Source organism: Panthera leo, chromosome B4 (genome assembly GCF_018350215.1).
Source record: "Panthera leo isolate Ple1 chromosome B4, P.leo_Ple1_pat1.1, whole genome shotgun sequence".
In the NCBI taxonomy this organism is placed as follows: Eukaryota; Metazoa; Chordata; class Mammalia; order Carnivora; family Felidae; genus Panthera; species Panthera leo.
The window spans coordinates 56,724,140-56,749,249 of NC_056685.1; the positions used below are offsets into that span (position 1 = coordinate 56,724,140).

Consider the following 25,110-nt stretch of genomic DNA (forward strand, 5'->3'; position numbering starts at 1 on the left):
AATAGAGCAAAGAATAAAGAGTGCGGCTTCTGGAATCTCAATACCATTTCCTATCCATTTTTTAATTTAAAAAGTGCTTTGAAATACCTAAGACAAATAATGCCATTGTTTCTACACACAAAGTTCTTCTGTGGTAGCTAGCCTCCAAGATCGCCCCCCAATAATTCCTGCCTCCTGGGATTTATGTCCCTGTGTATTCTCGTCCCTCCCCCCTCCACAATAAATAGGACTGACCTATATAACCAATAGAGTTTTGCAGAAATGACAGTTTGACTCCTGGTAGTAAGTCATAAAAGACATTGCAGCTTCTACCTTTCTCTTTCTTGGATCACTCGCTTTCAGGTATGGTTCTCAGTCTCAGCACTATTGACATTTTGGCTTAACAATTTTGTTGTGAGTGACTGTCCTGTGTCCTGTAGGATGTTTAGCTGTATCCCTAGCCCCAGTAGATGCTTGTAGCACACTCCAGCCCAGGTTTCAGCAATGAAAGCTATTTCCAGACACTGCCAAATATTTCCTGGGGGAGAACGTCATGCCTGGAGAGGGAGGGGAGCCACCTGCCTTGTCATGAGGACACTCAAATAGCCATAGAGAGGTCCACTTGGCAAGGAACTCAGGCCTCTTGCCAACAGGATGTAACTTGTTAGGCACGTGCACCGAGCCACTTTGGAAGTGGATGTACCAATACCAGTTAAACTTTCGTGGGACTGCAACCCCAAGTGACAACTTGATTGCGACCACATGAGAGACTCTTAGCCAGATCCATCCAGGTAAGCTGCTCCCAAGATTCCAGACCTACAGCAATTGTCTGGAGAAAGTGTTTTATTGTTTAAAGTCACTAAATTTTGTAGTATTTTGTTAGGCAGTGATAGCTAATACATCCTCATTGAAGGAAGTATAACCGAAACATGTGATGTTCTTTCATTATTCCAAACCCTTTTTTTTACCATGATTTAATTTTGACTCCTGGAAAAACAGTTGTTTCTCCTTCTTCAACCATAATATATGAATATATTTCATGAATCTCCCTCAGTTTTACTCATTTGCTTTGCACACCTACATGTAATTCTTTTTACTTTTTCTTTCTATCTCCCTTAGTATCTCCTCTCCCTTCTTTTTAACACTTCTAACTTGGCTTTTGAAACTTTAATTTTTTAATGGTATTTTCAACTTTTTTTAATGTTTATTTTTTGAGAGAGAGACAGAGCACAAGCTGGAGAGGGACAGAGAGAGAGAGAGGGAGACACAGAATCTGAAGCAGGCTCTAGGCTCTGAGCTGTCAACACAGAGTCCAACATGGGGCTTGAGCTCACGAACCATGAGGTCATGACCTGCGCTGAGGTTGGATGCTTAACCAACTGAGCCACCCAGGTGCCCTGATACGTCAATTTTACATTATCTATCTAACTTCTACTTTTTTATTTTCAAAATGTGTTAAAATTATACTGTATAAATATAGTTTCTATACATTTACTTACAAGAATATTCTATGAGAAGACTTTTAGCTCAAAATACCAAACAAAAACTCACTCACAGAAATTCTGCAGAGTAAATTTTTCAAATGCATTGTGTATTTGAAAAGAGGAAGAACAGAAGGAAGACAAGTGTCAACAATAATATTTGATGAGAACATTCATAACAGGAGCCAGTATAAAATGTACGGTGTTTCAGATTCAACTTTGTTTAACCTCTGGTCCCTAGACAACTTCAAATTCCCAATAATAATGGTTATTTTGTCCTCTGGTGCTCATTATATCTGGAAGATTGCTATTATCTTCTAAAATGATTAATAGTTCTTCTACCAAGAGGCTAAAAGAAAGCATAAAGCAGTTAAGACTTGATGTTAATAATCATACCAGTTCTTCTTATTAACCTCTAAATGCAAACCTCCAAAAGCTTTTATAAAATGCTTTACAGAAATTAAAGAGTTGGTCACTCCATGTGTAGAAAGAACATAATGTTTTCTTGGCACCACCTGATCAGTCCTTAAATTCATAATTAAAAAGCATTTGTCATTGTTACTTTCCTGTTAGTGTCACTTGAAGATATGTGAAAAAGCATTAATCAAGAACTACAAAATTATCAAATGATGGAATGGATTCACACACACACACACACACACACACACACACACACACACATATAAGCATGAGCTCTTGGAGCAATACAGCTTTACAAAATAAACTCTAAGAAAATAGAAGCCATGTGTTTTGGGGATGGCACCTCTACGTGAACGTACAAAATGAGCACACCAACCTCTCTGCCTGAATCTACAAAAGGAATTATCAAAAAGACAGCAGAACAGTATAAACAATACCAATACAAATGAGTATTAACTCTCTGTCCCACTGTCCCATTTGGAAGCCTATTGTTCACAGGGGAAAAACACTCGTGAAAATAAATAAATAAAACAAATAGAATTAAATACTTTGGAAGACTCTTAAAGGGCTAAAAAAACTTATTTTCAAGAATATCTATGGTTCTTGGGGTGTCTGGGTGGCTCAGTCGGTTAAGCGTCCGACTTTGGTTTCCCGGTTCACAAGTTTGAGCCCTGTGTCAGGTTCTGTGCTGACAGCTCAGAGCCTGGAGCATGCTTCAGATTCTGTATCTCCCTCTCTCTCTGTCCCTTTCCTGCTCGCACTCTCTCTGTCTCTGCTTGTCTCTCAAAAATAAAAACATTAAAAAATTTTTAAAAATTAAAAAAAAATATATCTATGGTTCCTTTAGGGATTTAAGTTTTTACAGATCCTAGGAAGAGTTTGGTCTGGTTATAAGCAGATAAACCATCTTTAGATGGCCAACCTGGGAGAAAGGGAGAGAAGAAATAGCAGGCATAATCATACATAAATCACTTAATACTAACTCTCATTTAATTAAATCTAAAATCTCATTTCCATTGCCCACCTATATGCATGTACAGTTTCTAATGGGCACAAGTCTCCAGTAGACTGATGGGCCCACTATTAGTATTTAGTGATTAATGGCAGTTGTGACAGTTAACCGGTATATTGTGTGCATCTGGGAGACTTGAGTAAGGGCCAAATTGTATAGGGCATAGAACCTTGGGGCAGGATGGATATGTGTGTGTGTGTGTGTGTGTGTGTGTGTGCATGCATGTGTGTGTGTAATGGATTTGAAGGCGAGTGAGACACAAAATGCGAAAGGGAAGACTAAGACAGCACCCTATTATTACTAACAAACCACTGTATTCTGTTTTATTGCATTAGTTGTTTTCTTGAATTGTTGATTGCAAAAAAATCAGAATTCAAATAGATTAAGAGGGTTTTACTCTTTAAAGGAATGTTTCTGATGATCTGAGTACTCATTCTTTACCACACAACTTTGAGGGCAGGCATTAGTATACTGTTTTTATCACCCACATATGGCCTTGAATAGAAAAAATACTAAACATTAACTACTAAATCTTAATTACACAGATAGTCAAGATTAATCAATGACAAACCCTTGATAAATTGTTTTCCATTATTGTTTTTTCATAAAGTGTTTTAAAACTTCTTTACGTCTACTATACAATGTAAATGTCACTGTGGCTAGGGAAGAATAGAAACCTAGGCACTACCATAATGTATTCCTCCAAATGAACTCTTCTCACTACTTGAATTTCATAGTTCTTCCTAGTCTTTAGAGTTTTGTTCCCTTTTTTTCTTGCCTTCCCCTAGAGTTGAAGGTTTGACATCTTTGGGACGCACTGCTTTCTAGTTAGAGATGTTAGCTAACACAGCCATTGTCAGGCACTCTTTAGTGTCAGGCTTCCTATTAATTTCTCTTGAAACTTTACTAGGTCACTACATCTAAACCACAATTCCTTCTACTCCATTCACTGCGGACAGGAAAGAGAGGCAGTCATTGAAGACAAAGGGTAAAAAGTCCAAAGATAGGCAAAAATAAAATTTAAATGTAAAACTCACTTCTTTTGCCCCCACTTGCTCTATTTATTATTTTTAAAAAATTTTTAAAATGTTTTTTATTTATTTTTCAGACAGAGAGAGACAGAGCATGAGCAGGGGAGGGACAGAGAGAGAGGGAGACACAGAATCCGAAGCAGGCTCCAGTCTCTGAGCTGTCAGCACAGAGCCCAATGTGGGGCTCGAACTCACAAGCCACGAGATCATGACCTGAACTGAAGTCAGACGCTTAACCGACTGAGCCACCCAGGCACCCCAACTCCCACTTGCTTTAAACCAGACTGATTCTCACCCTTCAGATTAAGGGCAGTACTGGCAATTTTCTTTAATATATAGAATTAGAAGAGTTGTCCCATTTGCTCTGGTCTTTTTTTTTTTTTCCCCCTCTCTCATGTGGTAGGTTTATTTTTTAATTTGTTCCAGAGTATCATTTAAGCATTATTCCCAACAGTGCTAGTCATGGAGAGAAGGAATTTATATTCTAGTAGTCTAGAACTGGGATTTGGATTTTAAATCTTAGATGTTTAATTTAAATGCAATTTTCAGAAGTTTTTATAAGGTTATAATACCCTTATTCCATGGATCCTCACATCAACTTTTCTAAAAATACAAAAAGGTATCAAGGGCATGAGCTCTTGGAATATTAGTCCTATAAAACTTGCTATTTGGGATTAAGTGATTTTTACTAGAAATAAAGATTATTTTCCCTTCCCCTAAATAATAATCAAAAATAATGATTTTATAAATATGATCAACTTAAAGTGTTTTTCCTTTCTCCTTCTCTCATAATTAACTTACCAGAGAATGAATAAAGAAAAGGCATAGTATATGTCTAATTGAATACAGAAAATATGAAACTTTTACCTGGGAAAAAGAAATCTACTCCAAAAGAAATGCTGGTTTTGTCATGAAGAGAGTTAGTTTCTCAAGAAGTAATACATGCTTACAGCCCTCTACACTATTTGTTACATTAATATTTGGAGGGAGTCAGTTAAATATTACAAAACATAAAATTACATCAAATAAGTTTAGTAAACTAAATATTAATATTTAAAAAATAATTTGAATATTTTTATATCTGTTCATCTTAATGCTGATTTTCTAATACTGTTCACTTACTCCCTGACATCTAAATAGCTTTACTAGTTACAAAGCACCCTCACACATTTTGCCTTATTTTATTTTTTTAAAGATGTAATTTATTTACTTTCAAAATTTATTTGAGAGAGAGAGAGAGCACGAGTGGGGGAGGGGGCAGAGGGAGAGAGAGAGACAGAGAGAGAGAGAGAGACAGAGACAGAGACAGAGAGAGAATCTTAAGCAGGCTCAACACTCAGCACGAAGCTCAATGCGGGGCTCGATCCCAGGATTCTGGGATCATGACCTGAGCTGAAATCAAGAGTAGGACACTCAACGGGATGAGCCACCCAGGTGTCCCTGTCTTATTTTATTATCACAGCAAGAATGTGAGATATCATCAATCCCATTTCACAGATAAGGAAGCTGACATTAGAGATATTTAAAAATTTGCCTATGGTCCTAACTTTAGTAAGCTTGGGACTTGAATCCAAGTCTCTGCAATGTAAGCCTAGCAACGTTCCATCTAAATGTCAACAGGGAAAAGGATTGTTAAGCAATAATTTCTCAGAAAAAATCAGACTAACAACTGAAATCTTGTAATTTCTTCTTCATTTCAAAGAAAATTGTTTTATCCCATTATTATAGGGATCATGTAGAACTCAATTTGGGTAATATTAGTCTGAACCCTTGAAAAATGTTTATAATGCCAAATCATGAAATATTTTACCAAAGAAGCTAGCTACAAGTAAATTCTACATGTATTCATATATTTAAAGTATAAAATTAAAGAGAACATTTTTGAAGTAAATGCATAACTATCCTCAACACTATTATTTGAATAAACCTATTTTGTTTCAATATAAAACACACTGCCGTTTACCTACATCCAAATGCTGTCCAGTCATTTACAGAGAAACTAATATTGCAAGAAATGAAAGAGAGGGTAGAAAAGACCTTTAGGCCACCTACTGGCTTGACCAAAGGCTATGAATCCATTCCAGGTTTATTTCAAATGAGTTGTGTCAAAGGTTACCCACAGGCCATTTTATAGTGATTGATAGCTGATGTCTGAAAATCTCCTTTTATTTTAATGATAACCTCAATAGAGTCATTAAGGCATTCTTGTCTCCACAGCAGTGACCAGGAGGGGACTGATGTCTTTAAAGAATTTGAAGGGGTGATAACTACTTATATAGAATGTCAGTTAAGGCCAGTTTTTTATGTTGTGCTCAGGAGACAAAATATTTTTTTCCGATGTATTGAAGATGCTTAGCTTGATTATATATTCTGCGTATTCATGTTAAAATATGAAATTCAAGGTATAGGGCAAAGAAAATTCAATAAAGACGAAAAGGCTTAGAATTGAGCATCAGGTAAGAGTCTGATTTTAATTATAATGATCTCAAATTTGTATTAAAGCTCTCACAGCATAATGATCCTTAAGTGTCTGTATTGAGTTAAGCATGTCATGAAGCATGAAGAATTGCAAGATTGATTTATCAGATATTCATTTAAGAAATAGGCAATTAAAATAATTAATGTGTAGTGAAACTCAGCTGTAATGCCGCATGTTTAATTTTTCCCAACCCATAACATTAAAAGAATAATACATTTCACAGTCTGGATGGCATAAAAGATTTTATATAGCAACTGTAATGATATCATTACATAAGAGTTTTGGTCATATCTTCTAGACTGAACTAAGGAGAAGGATTGAGTGCATTTATTTTATATTTGACCTTATTTTAAATGTTGCTTTGGGTCATTAGATTGCCAAATAAAATGAATCTGCATTCTTGATTCTTGTAATAAGGGATGAAATACATATATACACACATACATATGTTTATACATGTAGAATATAAACTAATACATGAGCATGTATAGACAGAATATTTCTTTGCCATATTTAAGCTAGATTGGCAAAAAGAGAAGCAAAGAATAATGAACTTACAAATATAAGAGAGAAAGACAAAATAATTTTCTTGCCTAAAATTTGATTTGAACTTTCCATTAAACAATATAACAAAACTAGCCAGTATTCGTATAAGCCTGTGCCTTTTATTTCAGGATCCACTTAATTCTTCATCATCTGTAAGGGAGACCATTCACCTGAAGATGTATTCATACTAAACCAACTCATGCTGCTAACATAGAAACCAGAATTCCAATTAATTAATTTATAGCTGGCCAGAATACTGTTGAGTTTTTTAAGGTAACTTTTTCCAATTTTAAGATACTTGACAAAGCAAATTTGACAATGAGAATCAGGGCAGAAAGAAGTATATGGGGAGTGCTTCATCCAGACCATAGTAAAGGGGTGGTAAATTATGCCTGCTTCAACTGCAGACAATAGTAGTTATGCTTCTCATGCTGCATTGAGATTATCCTCCAGTGATGCAAGCCACTGACCTTTGATACTTCCACCTAAGGGGCCCCAAACTCAGTCACATGTCTGAACATAATATCTTGGTTTGCTTCCACAGATGTTTTGCTTATTTGTTTGTTTGATTATTCTTTAACAGAACTAGAGTAATAGTTACATGTCAAATATTATGCTCGGTGCTAAAAATAAGTAAGAAATAATCCCTATGCTGAAAGGCTCAGACTCATACAAGGGAAGACAATGGCAATCAAGTGTTGTAAGGGTGCTGGGGTACAACACAAGGAGTATGTATCTGTGCAGTGGAGTCATATATGATGGAACAGCCAATTCTACAGAGAGGTGATAACTAAGATAGATCTCATAAGTTGGTGCAAGGCAAAAGGAAAAAATGTAATGAAGAGGAAAAAAAGCACCCCAGAGAGCTAGAGTGGAGCAAACATAAGCAAAAAGAGGTAAAACAAGATGATATAGGAGAGAGTAACTCCATATGGAACACAAAACTTGGGATCAAGAGAAAGGCACAAGTAACCAATCAGGCTAGTGTGGTGGGTGGGGCTAGGTCACAGAATGACAAGAAGGTTAGCCTTCATCCTGTAGACACTTTTCTTTCATCCTTATTCTTCTTAACTCTACTCCCAATGTTCTAGACATGCATTACAGACCACCTTATTTCTTTCTCTATAATTCAGATGAAACCCAACAGTCTGTTCTTTCATTCCCACATGTGTTTGCACAGGCTGTTTTCACTTCCTTCAAAAACCTTCTAAATGGCACATCTTCTGGAAGTCCTTCCTCATTCCCCTGTTTCTCCCCAGGTTGTATTAGGAACTTTTTCCCTTGCCTCCATATTGTTCTTTGACCAGTGTTTAGCCCATAGTATTTTAATTGTCAGTTTGTCCATCTTCCCCATTACACTGTACAGGGTGTTAATTATTGTTCTTTTTTGGTTCTACCATAGTGTCCACCATATTATAGGTGCTCAAAAAGTTTACTGAGTAAAACTCAGAAAATGTTCTTTCTAAAAGTGATACCTGATGGTGACTCTAGAAACCTCATTTATGAATAACATGGCCATTATGTAGTTTTTTAAAAAGATTATATAAACCAGGGAAGAAACACCTAGCTTTGGTGGCAACTGTAAAGTCTATTTCTATTGCTTGGAAAATGGTTTTTGTTTGTTTTTTTTTGTTTTTTTTTTCCCTCAAAGGAAGACATTCCTCTTTTTTCTAGTAGAAGATAACTCCTGTAAATGAAATCGTATTTTATTAACTGTGTTTTAAGTCGATCTTGTTTTTTTTAAAAATAGGATTCAAGTATATTTTGAAAGAATATTTCAAAATGTTTCTATTTCTTTTTGTCTCATTAAATTCCAATATTTTATTTTATATGCTCAGAATTCTAGAAAATAATATGGTTACACTAAAGGCCCAAAAGTTCACCTGACAATAACTAAAAACATATTACTGACTTAAAAAAATCACTTACACAAACACATTGTCTTAGATCACGTGGCATTAATAATTTAACTGCAAAAATAAACATATAGTGAAATTACATCACAAATAGTGATAAGTACAGTTTAAATTCATATTATTAAGATTGAGTTGTAGAATATAAACATGTAATCTAGTAAACATTTATTGAATGCATATTATGGACCAGCCACTTAGAATTCAATGGATAAAGGAAGTGTATCTAATATGATCAATCTTATGAAACTGATCTTTCCTTCAATTATGTTGTTGCAAGTCCATAAACTGCAGTCTCAGATATAATCAGAATTCTACCTCCTTGCAACTCTATGAAAGCTAATAGGAAAAAAACAAGTAAAACCAAACTAAAATTACCCAGTGGTTCTCTTAAAATTGGATCAGAATTATCATTTTTTTAGATAAATGACAGCACTATTTGCATGAAAATTGGCACTAAAAATTCCATCAGCTGACCTAAAATTCTTGTCTTGCCCTGTATTTATATAGGATTGACCTGAATATTGAGCTCCTGCCGACTTAAAATGAAACTTTGATCCTCAAAAGAGTTACACAGGGAAGTATAGAAAACACAAATCTGTACTTATTTAAGGACATTCCTATTGCTGTCATAATGCTTTTATACATACTTCACAACAGAATAGTTTTCTTATGTTATTTTGAGTGCTACTGGAAATACCACAAGAGAAAATTTTTGCAGTATTTCATCCTTTCTATTTTTGGTTTCAATTTCTTTTTCTCCTATTTATGAAATATCTACACTGCCAAAAGTCATCAGAATTGTACAACAAACCATAACAACTCAAATTATATAATGAACAGAAAAATAAGATTCCTTGGTTATTGAAAGGCCCAATTTAAATGAGTCTCATACAAAAATCTCAGTCCTGAAAATTAGTCTTGAAAAGAACTACAACAGAGTTTTAATTAAAAAATATTTTGTGGTTTTATAAAAATGTAGGGTTCTTAGTATTTTCTGGTATTGGCAAACAGTTTGGGAGAAAATGAATTTTTATGTATTTGAGTATACATTTTTCCCCTTCATATTATTCTGGTAATGTAAAACTTACAAAATGAAAATTCTGGTCTTTATTTTTTTCTAAATTTAGAGATCTCATCTTTCTCCTTTTGAAAAATGAAAGTCACAAAGGGATTTTTTTTTCTTTAATTGTTGGGTTCTGAAAAAGTCACTCAATGGAATTAGCTACTCCATAGTTGGAAGTCAAGGGCTAAAAGCTGTGGAATATTGCAACTGTAAGTCATACAGCTTTGTGAGGAGGGGAGTGTAATTCTAAGAAGCATCCGATTATATTATCTACAAGGAGGTCCTAGACTGGGACAGGGCACATTTTTCCCAAGAAAACTTTAGGACACCTTTGGATTCAGGTTAAAGGAAGCTGCTAGCTGTTCATGATATTTAGACACTTGCATTTGTAGGTATGCTCCTTTCTAAGCAGCACTTTGTTAAACAAGTTCTTAACAATACTCAATACTTTGAGCCATTAAGAATGTGTTTTACAAATTTAATGTTCCTAAGATTATAATTTCATTGGGAAAAATTCTTATTCAATATAGAAAAAATTTCAAATATATTTTCAAGTAAAAGAAGAGTCATAAAATTATCTCCTAGATCCAAAAACAAATCAACAGAAAGAGGTGTTGTATATTTTGAATGCTATTCTGTGTCTCCTATGTCCTCAAACTTGGAAGATACGTAAGATAAGAATATGCGTGCTTACAAAATTTACCTGGTCATGTTAAGCAGCCCCTAAATAAAAATTCATAGCCAATGTGAATTACACCACTCACTGTGTATCTGTTGAAGGCTTTTTTTTCACATTTAATACTAATCAATTCATACAATTTCTGGTCTTTGTTTAAAAAGCCCTCATTAAAAATGATTGTTTTCTAGTTGGTTATTGCCAGTAAAGAGAAACTATATAAATGATGGTGGAGAATTTCATTATCTTGTAATTTTTTTGAGTACGCTTTGGATTAAAATAGTCTCTGTTTCTTGTTAGGCACAATTAAGGCCACTTCCATATCATATGTGCATAGGAAAATGGGAAAACTGGTGTAACTAAAAAAGAATTTCACTTTATAGAATATAATACAATATAGATCTTAGTAGAACTTAGTATATAAACTTACTATCACTAAAATAAATAGGATTTTAAGTGCATTATGGATGTACATGCCTAAAGAAATCATAAAATAATTATTGATAAAATTTTACTAATAAAATAATCACATTATTTATAGAAGTTTACAGAAACTTTATAGAAGTTTCTTTTTTTTTTTAAGTTGGTGGCATTGCATATTTACCTGACAAGTGTTTTTTTTTTAATTTTTATTTTTTAACGTTTATTTATTTTTGAGAGACAGAGAGAGACAGAGCACAAGTGGGGGGAAGGCCAAGAGAGAATGAGACACAGAATCCGAAGTAGGCTCCAGGCTCCAAGCTGTTAGCACACAGCCCAACGCAGGGCTCGAACTCACAAAACGTGAGATCATGACCTGAGCCGAAGTCTGACGCTCAACTCACTGAACCACTCAGGCGCCCCTCTGACAAGTGTTTTTTAATAAAATTTTTAACTAGAGACATGGAAGGATGGAAGAGGGGAAGAGAGCAGGAGAGAGATGAAGGAAAGGAAACAGAAAAAGTGAGAGACAAAGAGATTTTCAAAGAAAGTTATCCTCTCAAAAATATTCAATTCAGAAGAATACAGGTTCAATTTAATGATGAAAATGATGCTATTCATAATTTAAAAATACCCTTTTACAGTTGTTTTAAGATTTTAGCACAAAAAAGAGATTGTAGCACATTTTTACTGACTTTTTTAAACTAGCTAAAAGTCTGCTTGCTGGGAGACTTGGCAGATCTGTTGAAATCAGACTGGGTTATAAAGTTTTGGGTAAAAATCAAACATTTTTAAAAATATCAAAAGCAAAAAGATTAATTAGAAATTAGGGTCTGCTTTCCTTTGTGGTTTATTAACATGATCAAAAGATATTAAGTAAGAGTTCTAAAACTCTTATGATCGCTAATAAATAGTAATTATAATTTTTAAGGTGACTACATTTGAATCAATACTCATGTGTTAGTGTTAGTATGAAAATATCACTCCAAAAACTCAACCTTATAATTTGCTTTATATAGGTGGTGACAGGTACTATTAAGGGTATGTGTTTTCTTATATTACTAGTGAAACAACCCTGATAAAGTAAGTCAATCTGAAGAAAACTCAGGAAATACTTCAGGTTACATTCACACTCCTTGCACTTACTTGCTGCCCTTAATAGCTATACAAAATTGTCCTTTTCCATCCGTAAATCCCTTATCATATACATCACTGTATATACATGTGATGTATATATATCATGAGGGCAGAGATCTGTCTAAACTATGTGCCAGTATCCTCAGGTCCTAGGACTCTGACACATCATAGGCCATTAATAGACTCATCAAATTAAAATGTCTTGTTCCTTCAATGGCAAGGTACAATATATCTCATTAAGGTTCAAATTCCACAGTATTTCTAGGGAAGCATTGTAGAGATGCTTAAACTGTTTTTCAATTGATCCAAAGGATAAAGGGAAAAAATTTCCTTCCCTCAAAAACATAGTACTCTAAGAAAGGAAGACAATGAGTAGGTGATTACAGTTCATGGTGAATGGAAAACATATTATTTCTTTAAATTGAATGAACTTAAAATATAGCTTAAATTCCTGAACAAGAAAAAGTCATACATGATCTGGTCTTTCTCATTATCAACCTCATTTCTTAGCATTCTCCCTTATGTTTTCCGCATTCTGGCTACTTCAGCCTATTTTCTAAACCTTGAATTTCCAGATTCACATATTAGGGTCTTTGCAATTGCTTGTTCCTCCTGTTTGGAATAACTTTCCCCTAGACCTTTGCAGGTACTTTCATTTGCATGAATTAGGTGTCAGACAGGGTTTCCTTTACACCTCTATCTCGAGAAGATTTCCTTGCTTATCCCTAGGAACTTGATCTTTTACCATGTTTTATTTTCTTCAGAGCACTTACCAAAATATGAAATTATCTATTTGTTTAATTGTTCATAGTTGGTCTTTTCCTCTTAGACTGTAAGATTTTAAGAGGACACACTTTTGTTTACAGCCATCGGAGCTGTAGTTCTACTGCCTGGCATTGAACTTGACACACAATAGGCATGAATTAATACTCGTTGAATCAGTGAATGATAGATGTAAGCATATATAAAACACCAAAAAGGAACAGTCCTTTGAAGAATGAGAAAAAGAGCAGAACTAAGAGATAGGAAATACTTCCATGCAATATTGTTTGGGCTTCTGATTAAACCAGACCTGTAGTCAGAATTTTTTTTTTCCATGTGATTGAATACATTTCCTTTTTGCTTGGTCCAGTTTCGGTTGGGCTTTCTATTACTTGCAACTGAAAGAGTACTAACAAATACAGTTGTCATTCAGTGGAACCACACGCTGAAATCCTGGAAATCTGATTACAATTCTATTTAAATAAGAATATTGTGACGTTAAGAGTTACTCTGAATAAAATAATGCTACCTCATGGAGTGGCGGCAAAGGGACCCCTTAAGTAGGTTATTATGCGTTGGACTGAAAACTTTCTGGGTTTCTTCCTTACTTAAGCTTCTACACTTCTATAAATAAAATGCCTGATACCTTTTGTGAAGTAAATGACACTTGAATACATTGGGCTTTGAACTTGTCTTCAGCTTAGAGTGGTACATCTCTTTAATTTTTTGACTCTTACATCTACATTTAATTACTGTGTTTTCTTATCCCTCTCCATTTTTATAATGTTTAAAAATATCATAGAATGCTTTGTTCTCTCTAGACAAAAATCTATTGAAAAAATATAACTAATGAATATTTATTTATACTATTTTCCATCAATCTAAAGAGGACATTGATATTTGTTGTCCTTTTAAAAACATACCTATACTTTGGTACATCTCTGCGAGAAAGACCATTAAAATTCTTCCTATTTATGAATAAGAAAGATGTATAAACAGAATATATTTGATTAAATAGAGAGGGAATCAAATCTGAGGTCTAGAGAGGTCCTGCATGGGTTCTCTTCTCAATTCTCTATCCAAATAGCTCCAGTACATGTATGGTCTAGAGGGTTGGAAAGAGGTCAATAATCAGCTCAAATGAAGCACTGATCATTCACTTAGTTTAGAAAATAAAGGATTTGAACTGAGTTGGAGTACATTTTAGGAAGTCAAAATTGTAAATGTTTTCTTAAAAAGGAAGAGAACCATAGAAGTGGGCTTTCACTTACTTAGCCTCTAACATAGTAATGATTTCCCCTTTTTAGCCATGATGTTCGTGGAGGTTGTTCTAGATCCTCCTCCTGTACAAAGACGTCCTTTCACATTGCTGTTTTTCCTCCCTACACTATTTAGGTTTTAACTGCCTGGTTTTAAAATTAAAATGCTTTAATCAAAATGCTTTTTGGATGGTGTGTCTTCTTTGGGTTGGATCTATTTTAGAGGGCAACTTCCATTTAGAAAATGTGATTCTGTGGATCTTCCTGTGTCTGCACATGTTCAACATCCTCTTGCTTTCCCCATGGTTTGCATTATTAAAAAGCTTTGACATGGCTCATCAGAGCTGGCTGCTGTGTTCCAGACAGGTTCCTGTCAAAACAAACTCAGTATACTGGGGAACAGAGGCCAGGCCAGTTGAATTCAAAGAACATTACCTAAATCCCTCTGTATATTTTGCCTCTTTAAAAATGCCATGATTATGACTTGTCTGTCTCTTTGTTTTATAATTTGTAGTTTTTTATGTTACAATTGTGACCAACCCCTCTTTTCCTGAATCATAAGACTATATCACCAAATGACCGACTTGGATATTTAATACCACTGTGCTCAGAAAAGGCTGTGTTTAAGTACCTAGCTGTTTGAGATTCCTGTCAACTGAATACAGATGAAAAGGAAAGGGGGAGGCTCATCACAGGGGTTCTGTTGATAACACTTCATTTAACATATTTCAGTTTAGCAACACGGACTGCAAAAAAGAAAACTACTTTATTTAAAATGACAGGGCGACTCTGTTATATTCACTGTACATATGTCCCACCCAGGAAGTGATGATAATGATAATGGGTACATTTACAGTTTAACTCTATGGGGTGATTCTTCTCAAATGAAGTCACCTCTCGAGTATGACACATCCATATCACATCTTAAAGGCTCACAAAATTGCTATTTCACAGATATTGAAATACCAGAGAGAGAGAGGTGTTCAACAGCTATTCAACAAAACACAAAGCAGGTGTACAGAGCAAGGTATTAGGGAAATTCTAGCATTTAATTGATATGCCAAACAGTGTTTAAAGCATAAGAATAGAAAATGGGCAATTTAAATGTGGTTATAATTAGCTGAGGCTAACACCCCCTTCTGTTCTGAAGTTTTGGGGAAAATGAGATATGTAAAAAGTATCACGTTCAACAGTTTCACAATGGATCTGTGATTTTATCTGTTCTTACATTTATAGATGAATGGCAGTTCCTCTCTTATTAATACTAGTGAAGCACTCTGGATTATTCAGAGATACCACATTCAGAGATGAATTCCAGCCCAGGGTAGTCAATAAAGATTATTTGTGATCTTGACCTGAAAAGGTCTAAGAATACATCAAATACTAGCATTCTAGGAACTTTTACATATTGGAATTTACATCTCTAGCAACTACTACTGCACAAAAGTTTTTGTGGCCAGATAAAATGTAAAAAAATATGAAATGAAGTCAACAGTTATATTGACCAGTATTTTTCAAACCTTTCATCATGGAAGTACTCCTGTGAAGGTCTTGGTCCATTTAAAACTTACAAAATCTCTTTGATTTCATTTGCTTTCTCTTTAAAGAATGTGTTTCCCATAATATTAAAAATAATGTTTTTACAGTTAGTGTTAGTGGTGTTTCAACTTGATTGTGGTTACACTGTGTGCGGACTTTGGTATTCAGCCTTTTCCCCCAGATAGCATTACAGAACACGATCTCAAAGTTAGCAAAAAGCTTTATTTCCCACATCTCCTGTTCGAACTAATTTTCAATTAACATGAATCATGATTATCCTCGGATTTCTCATGTTCCCAACATAATGCTAATCTTGTATGTGTACCATGGTTTGTGACTCACGGTATTTAGCTACAAAATTCTACCCTGTAGATGAGTGTGTACTGATGTAATGCTTATTTGATAGCATGGAACTATGTGATTGGTACCATTACAGCAAAAAAAATAGATGCCCTAATAAGAGTCATTGGCAATTCGGGCATCACTAACACAAACACCTGGCCACCAAATCAGAAAAGATCTTCATTACTGCACTTGAGAAAGAAGATCAGATAACAATATAGTTTCGCTTCTTGCTTCTGAATTTGAAGCACTATTTATAAGGATATTGCAGCTGAAAGAATCTGATTGTGTCTGATCAGCTGGCTAGGACTGTTTCTGTCTTGTTGGAAAATATTTCTTTCCCTTGTCATAACTCCCAGGTGCTACTGCTGAGCAAATGGGAACATCACTGCTAGAAGTATTTGAAAAGAACAAAAAAGAATTGATTCAGACAATTTACGTGCTCCTGTCATCGATAGAGACACAACTGTGACCAAAGAGTATGACTAGGGTCATAGCAAAGGTAAAAGAAAAGCACCCAGGAGTTCTGTCTTGTCACCAGCTTTTCAAACTAACTATTCTTGGTTGTTGCAGGCAATATACAAGTTTTCATCAAATGCCAAGAGACATTTCATAGTATTTTCAAGTTGCTCTTGTAATTTTCCCAAGAGGTGGCTACTTTTACAATGGCAAATCACTTAATATGTAAAATTCAGATAGCACATCTATGACATATGAGAATTTCTTGGTAGCATGGAATTGTAAGTCTATTTATTACCAACAATTGTGTGAGTGGTGTGTGAAATTGAGTAAAAATGTTCTTCCTCCTAATATAACTATTTTAAGGCTGACATTGAGTCTATTATTTTTAAGGGAAATCATTTTTTCTTACAAAACAAATGTTACCAAGAGATCAGTTACTATCACACAGGAAAGGCTATCTAGGTTTTTAAAAGACTGCAACAAGTAATTCAGAAAGTCATTTAGGTAAGGAAATATGTTGGTGTAAAAATGAAAGTCACTAATACATTAATGCATCCTGTGACAAAATGCTAAACTATACACAAATCAATTTAAACAGTTGTTAAGGAATTTAAACAGAGCAGCAATTCTGTCTATGAGATTTAAGGACCAATATGGCTAAACAATAACTTAACTAAATAATTTTCCTTAATATGAAAAGTGGAAGTGTTTGTAAAATTTCCTTGAAATGGGATCTCTTGTACACAAAAGTTCATAATTTCATACTTTCATTCAGTTATTTACCAATATTTAGCAATAAGCTAGCTGTGAAGACACAGCAAGGACACAAGAATATCTCTGAAGAGCTAAATATATTTCTTTTTGTTGGTTAATGAAAAGAATGGTCCTGGAGTAGAATCCAGAGCGGTGGGGACAATTTTTAAAGAGAGAAGTGTACATGTACTAAAAAGGATTTTATGTAACACATGAGAAATTAAAAAAAAAAAAAACTGCTGATGACCTTAATTTTCTAACCATTGGCAAAATAGTTTTCTTGGCTTTTGCCTAATAATATCAAGGCATTAAAAAAAAAGAAAGAAAAATTAACCAATGACAATATGTCAGGTATTAATGAAAACAGTTCATAAGCAGTAAGTTCAAGGACATATAACTCAACAAGCAACACTACCCATATTCTCCAATGCAGATTTTGAAGAGACCAGATTTCTTTTTGTGTTTTCATATTTACAGAATGCGATTCCTGTTTGCAGTTTTTTTAGAGGTTCATTGTGAACCCTCTAAAGGTTTCTTTATCATTTAATATTATAAATAATTATGTTCCTAGGCAGCAGCTCAAAGCTCAGTACAGCACTCGTACAACACCACAGGCAGGTCAGGTGACCTTTCTCCAATTCTCCTCTCTCTGGTGCTGAGGACAGACAAAGTGATATGTCTGTCATACGCCATTACCATTAGAACAGAATCTTGTTCTTTTATTACAACTGAACTCCGCCAGATTTCTCAGCAGGAATGCTAAGTGAAATCAATGTCTTGGATTTCCAGGCTGAGCTTGGAGGTCACAGCCACTCTATCATTTCTCAGCATTATCCTTTCTCGTGCGCACACACACTCCCCAAGCCTCCAACTGGCACACAGCAGATTGAAAACAGCATGCATCAGAGGACTCATGCTGTACAATTTTACAGTCTTTTGGAGCCCCCTCCTTTTGATTCCCCCCTTCCATTTTTTGCAAATTGCAAATAAGTTTTGTTTGTGTCCTTCTCTAGAGTTGTGAGTCAAAGGCAAAGGCACACCTAGGAAGAAGGGCAGGCAATAAAACCCAGAGAACATGGCTGATTTTTGACAGCTGCCAATAAGATCATTTTCCTTACATCATCACTTGGATGTGGCTGACAATTCCATTGTTCCAAACAATAAATATATCTTCAACATAAACCATCAATTTGGTTTATGTCAGATAGGTATACAGACACATAAAGCCCATTCATAAAATAATTCCATTGTATAGTAAAATAGACCAATAAAACACACAGAAAATGCCCAAAGGACACTAAGAACTGATTGTTTAAAAATATAAACAGAACAATAAATGATGGCTATTCTAATAAATAAAATAGCTTTGTGAAGTGAAAATGTTTATAATGCCATGTATAAATGTCAGTTTCATGCTGCAAGAAACTAAATTCATGTATTGAAATGGGTCCTCTTTATTTACTATTGGTTGTATCTTTTTGGCCATGTTCTTCATTAAAATGACAACAGTAATATTTATTGGTCGGACTATTTTTAATGCACTAAACTTTACTGCTGAGCTAAAACACAAGCACATTTAAGACATCTTTTCTGACAATAAGAGTGGTTGTAGACAGCGTGCTAGAGGACATATTTTTATTAAATCATGTTATTACCTAAAAAGAGGCACTTTACTGGTTGGTTAAACTTTTAATGTCTTTTACACAATTGCAAATGGGAAGAAACACAATATCTACTACTTTCTTAAACTTTACCTGATAAAAAATTCAAGCAGGCTAGTTTTTAAAAAGTTACACTGAGTTTTAAAGATAAGCCACAAAATATATTTTAAAATTATGTATAATCATAGGTATAGAAACACAATCCACTTTTTCACTTGTACTGAAAAATGGAGGTTTATGAAACTGTAGAAAGTGGCAGAGGATTATCACTGAGATGGATAATAAGTCTGCTTTGCAACTGGTATATAGGGTTGTATAGGATTCTATGAGTGTCTAGAACCATAGAACTCATAAAGTAGTGTTCTAGTCTTGGCAAAACAAACGTTCAATCACTTTTGCATTTGCCATGGTTACCTAAAAAAAGTATCACTGTGACAACTGCTCAGTAAACATTTGAACGGATGGATGGATGAATGAATGAACAGATGCATAAATGGATGAGGCTGATTGATATCAAAAGCCTCCTGATTATTTGAGTAAGTAAATTAGGGAGAAGATAATAATGACAAAAAGTTATTCTAGAGGTAATAAAGAGAGCCCACTAGTTATTTACAAGTGAACTATCTAGTCTAAAATCATAATATGAAATGTCATAATGTGAGCATCATTATGAAACATGGTATGAAATCACATTAATAAATCAAGGGGAAAAAACAGAGAATAATATCTCACGGAATTATTTGTGTGTGACGGTGACTATGCTGCTACAGCTATTTATTTTACTCAAAATTAGCCCATACATGCAATATATTAAAATTGCTGGTCCATGAAGACCTCAAAATATCACTGCTTTAAAATTAAATTTTAGTTAACGAATGTTATAATTATTATCAAATTTTAAAAAAATATGCTCTTCTCTGATTATAAAGAAAAGCAGTCCAGATCTTGGGTGTACATTAGGCACAGAACATGCCAAGTTCATTACACGGCTGAAATAGTTCTTTTTTTTTTTTTTTTTAACATTTATTTATTTTTGAGACAGAGAGAGACAGAGCATGAACGGGGGAGGGGCAGAGAGAGAGGGAGACACAGAATCGGAAGCAGGCTCCAGGCTCTGAGCCATTAGCCCAGAGCCTGACGCGGGGCTCGAACTCACAGACCGCGAGATCGTGACCTGAGCCGAAGTCGGATGCTCAACGGACTGAGCCACCCAGGTGCCCCTGAAATAGTTCTTAAAGGGTGCACTTGTACATTTCCCAATATCACAGCAGTGTGTACAATAATTTGAACTATATGTTTGCACATATTATGGGTGAATCATGGTCTAGGTTCCTTGTCCAGGTTAAGTTGTGCTTTCAAGTGTATTTACCTCTTAATAATACGGAAAAGGTCCTTAAGAGTTTGGGGAAGATGGAGGCTGGAGTAGACTTTCCCAACTGATCCCTTCTCCTTCTCAATTCACCTTCTGAATTAATACACTAACTGTGAAAGGTATCTGTCAGGGTACTAGAATAGGATTAAAAATAAATTCTTAGAGTTTCTTTCTCTTTCAATACTTTTTAATTTTTTTCTCTGTTTATTCTTTTGCTCTTTAGTTATTTCCAATATGGCATTTGGGAAATGGAGAACACAAACAATATTCTAGCTAATTCAGCAAAAGTTGTTATTTTGGGGGTAAATTAACTGGGTCAGTTTTCTACTTAACATTTTCTAATAGAAAATATGTGTTGTTACTTCCCTAAGTAATCTCAGGAAAAACATACTTATGGTCACTCTTCTGTCTTCCTTCACAGAAAGTATAATGTATTCACATATCCTCATCTAAGACCTTAAGATCTTACAAACACAAAACATTTCAGCTTCAAAGTTTTCTGCTTCTCTCTCCTAAGACAAAGAACAGCTTATTTGAATCCTCTTCCTGCCAATCCTTTTTCCATGTTCTCTCAAGAAATGAGAACAAATTATTCCTTATGAGAAGGAATTATTCCTTAGTTCCCAAAAGAAAACTATTTCTAAATAGTCCTACTTCTAACACTATTATTATCTTTATATCTTTCATGAAAATCTTATTGGATGGATGATATATCTAGAATTATATCCATACTGCACCACATTATAGCAGTTATTGATATTTAAATAAAACATTTTCTGTATGCCCTATCTGTGCTCCTATTTTAAGGTCTATTTCGGTTGCCCTTTTTTGGGGGGGAAAACCCCTCCCAGGATATCTCACTGAAAGCAGGGTGTTTGTCCTAATAACTTCCAATGCATTTTATCTGTTACTCTTTATAAGGCTTTGATTCATTTATAAGGCTTCGTTTCATAGAGTATGGGTATTTATTTGATACGACTGTAAGCCACTGGAGTACAGCATATCTAATAAATCTGTGCATCACTCACATTTCCAACTCTGGCTACCAATGCATGTTTGTTGAATAAATGCATGGCTCAATGTATGTATGTTATTGATCCTTATTGATCCTACCAGACTCTTAGCTCCTTGAAGACCCAGTGGTTAACCCGACTGCTGGCACATAATATTCAATAAATGCCATTGAATGAAAAGTAAAGCTGTCAATTGCAAGACAGGTAGCTTCTGCAAAGGGGTACCTTGCTTTTGGGTGGTGGACTGTTTGTGCTCTTGTCTGTGTGAATGCTGGTAGGAGATACAGCAGCACCGAGGTTGCTTTGGGGAATGCCTGGGAGCTTTCCTCCTGGAGATACCTGCATTGCAGCTAGCTGGGCAGCATATAACTGCTACAGAAGAAACAGGGGAGAGAAAGAAAAAGAGAGAGAGAGAGAAAAAAAAATGACTATCAGTGATAAAATAAATGCACCTCTCAGAAAGTACCTGTATTCAGATGTGGTAGTTTTCCTGTGAGGATTCTTGTTTACCGCCTGGAACATTTAAAGAAAGAAATTGTCATCTCAACGTTCATGACTTACTTCTCTGGGGAGAAATGACAGATACTACATAGAAAGGATTTCAGCTTTAGGATGTCCAGGGACTGCAAACAAATAACAGTCATTCATATTTACTTTTTCTCAATGGTAGGGAAGACAAGTATATCATAACATTTGGTTAAGACCTCTTTTTGCTCTACTTTAAAATGTACACAGTGTGTTATAAAAGAATGCAGCTTCATATACAAAGTAATTTTCTTACGATTCATATTGGTTCTGTTTTGTTTTGTTTTGTTTTGTTTTACTTGTTGAAATGGGGACCTGTAACAATTCTTTTTCTAATCATTAGTTGTATAGAAATACAAAAACAGCCATTGAGAGGGAATGGAAGGAGAGTATTTCAAGAACACTATCTGGTCAGTCTACCTACATTGATAAAATTAACTGGATGCTTGCCAGAAATCCACTTTATGTCATGATATATAAACACAGACAAACCTGAAATTATCTTGAGGATTAGGGTTTTAAGGAATACTGTCTGAAACATGCCCTCTTCCACTAAGCCACTGCATAGTCATTCTGATCAAATAACCAGTAAAATATTCTTCAACAAATCAAATTAATAATAAGAAAATTTCACTTTGATAATAATTGCCATATGATATAGTATCTTAAAACAAGGAGACTGTTTTAGATTCAAATAGTCACATCAAATGTCTGGATTAATTCTCTTTTCACCTCCACTTAGTGTGTGAAAATTTTAAGATCTGGATAGAAAAGATGTGCATGTGTGTACAGTGTGTGTGTGTGTGTGTGTATGCAAGTTAGAACTTCTGTAATAAAAAGACTGGTACTAAAGAAAGAAGCTCTCAAGGGAAAGTATTGTGACATAGTTTATCTTGATTTTTCTCCACAAGAGAAAATTCAAGGGATAAAACTGCTCAGCATAAGCCAGAGACCTTGATAAGCTGGGGGGGGGGGGTCCTCTCTAGAAACAAAACTTTGAAACCTGAGGACAGGCATATATTTACACGAAAACACACATACATTGTTCACAGTTTCCAGATACTATGGTCTAAATGAAACAGAGCATTAAAACTATTGATAAAATTATGTTTTTATTATGCCAACTAATGCAAGATACATTCCAGATACAGAAACACCAGAGGAATAAATTTATACTATCAATAATGATTGTCCCTTCTTCCCAAGTGTGTGTGTGTGTGTGTGTGTGCGTGTTTGTGTACACGCGCACTGGAATAATTATATTATTCTTTATTTCAGTCAGTGAGAAAGAAAAGACTTAATTAGTAAGTCTTAGACTGCATAAAGAGTAAAAGGATATGACGTCAAATACAATGACTGGGAGTTTATCATTTTTTTAAAATATCAGAATTTATCCACTTTCCACACTTGTGTTAAAACCTTTGCATTATATCCTATAATTCAAAAAAGTAGTTTTTTCTCTCCTCACCCTAAACTCTTCATGAAGTTATTAAGAAAACAACCAATATCCCAAGATACCACTATGCAAATTTAAATTTTGTCCAGTAAAATACATGTATCAAATTACATATACTGAATTAAAAAATATTTAAAAAATTATCTGGATTGCTATATATTATAAATTTAATACTGGGTTATATATTATATCCTTGTCTTTAAAAATTATTCCAGTGGGTATTATGCCGAGAGGCTAACAATACATATTACTGGTTTGTACACACTAAATATAAGATTGTTTCATAACTACTAGAGATTGACATGGGACATTTTAACATCTGTCGATAAACAAATGTGAACAAAATAATTATTCAAGATTTTAATTTGATTATTAAAGAATTATTTCATAATTTGAAAAAATATTGACTATTTGAGTTATTTAGATAATTAAATAGATGAACCAGTCACTCATAGAAGGTGACTCAATGTTCAAATATTAATCTCTACAGACAAACAACTTGCAAAGAAGTATAAGAGCTACCATTGAAAATACAAGTATAAATATACTCTGAAACACTTTATTGAATGTAAAGGTTGGAGGTGACATACATTTGGAGTAAAGAATATCATAGACATTCTTTCATTATTCAAATAAATGTATTTATTTTATCTTTTTAAATATGAAATTAAGGTTTATCTTAATTAAAGTGTCCTAGGAAATGCTTCTGAGTGGAAAAAGTAAAAACCCTAAATTTTTAAAATAGGTGGACCCATTTAAATATTTTTGTAATAACAGTATGGTATCATCTACCTTACTGGTACTTGCATATAATATAGAGATTTAAAGTAATTTATAATGAAAATAAAATGTCAGGAGCTACTAGTCAATCAGAGTATGGTTAACATTAGGTAGCTGTTCATTTCTTTCAATCTCCCATATCCCCTTCCTCATATTTGGCTTTCTCCTACTTAACCAAGGTTTGGAAGTAGGAATTATCTATTTCCAATACTTTTTATTTTGTGTGAAATATACGTGCTTCTTACATCTTATAGAAGCATAAAAAGGCCTCAAGTCTTAGGGGATCTAACACACTTCAAGTCTGCACAGATAAAATAAACCAGGAATTTTAATACTTCTGGGTCCTAATTTGGACCTAATTCACAAGTTAAAAGGAAATTTCAGTAGTTTTAAAGAAGCTGACAGTGTTCCTCATAGTTGGCTACTATGTAAGGGTGGGCAACTGGCAAAAAAGAAAAAAACAATGCTGCTGTGACTTATTTTAATTCTATCTTTCAAAAAATTTAAGTTCACCTGTCCATGCATTAAAATGTATGTGCTGGCTAATTTTAAAACAAGGGAATTAAGACACAATTATTATTTTATTTCACTTCTTACATGTTCTTGAAGCAAAATCAAGAATAATACAGAACCACTGGTTGATCTTGTTGACAGGGAAGGGTTACAGAATCTAGTGGCAACCAGAAGGCCATCTGAAGTAGTAAGCATCCTGTGAACTATAGAGCCCACTCCCTTATTGTAGATACCTCAATAATTGTGTATCTATATGTTTTTTTTTAAGTTTATTTATTTTGATAGAGAAAGAGAGCATGAACAAGGGAAGGGCAGAGAGGGAGAAGGAAGGGGGGGGGGAGAGAGAGAGAGAGAGAGAGAGAGAGAGAGAGAGAGAGAATTCCAAGCAGGCTCCACACTGTCGGTGCAGAGCTGAAGTAGGGCTTGAACTTACAAACTGTGAGATCATGACCTGAACTGAAACCAAGAGTCAGACGTTTAACCGACTGAGCCATTCAGGCACCGCTATCTATA

At 34.6% G+C, this 25,110-nt stretch overlaps 1 protein-coding gene across 22 annotated transcripts in view; it reads right to left on the reverse strand.

The window, feature by feature from the left end:
* SOX5 (SRY-box transcription factor 5) overlaps nucleotides 1-25,110 on the reverse strand; it is a 1,003,938-nt gene that overhangs the window by 47,883 nt on the left and 930,945 nt on the right. For all 22 annotated transcript variants that reach the window (XM_042946059.1, XM_042946058.1, XM_042946055.1 and 19 more), the window contains one exon: nucleotides 21,549-21,695. In XM_042946059.1, the coding sequence (XP_042801993.1) occupies nucleotides 21,549-21,695 (147 nt within the window). The remainder of the gene's footprint in view (nucleotides 1-21,548; nucleotides 21,696-25,110) is intronic.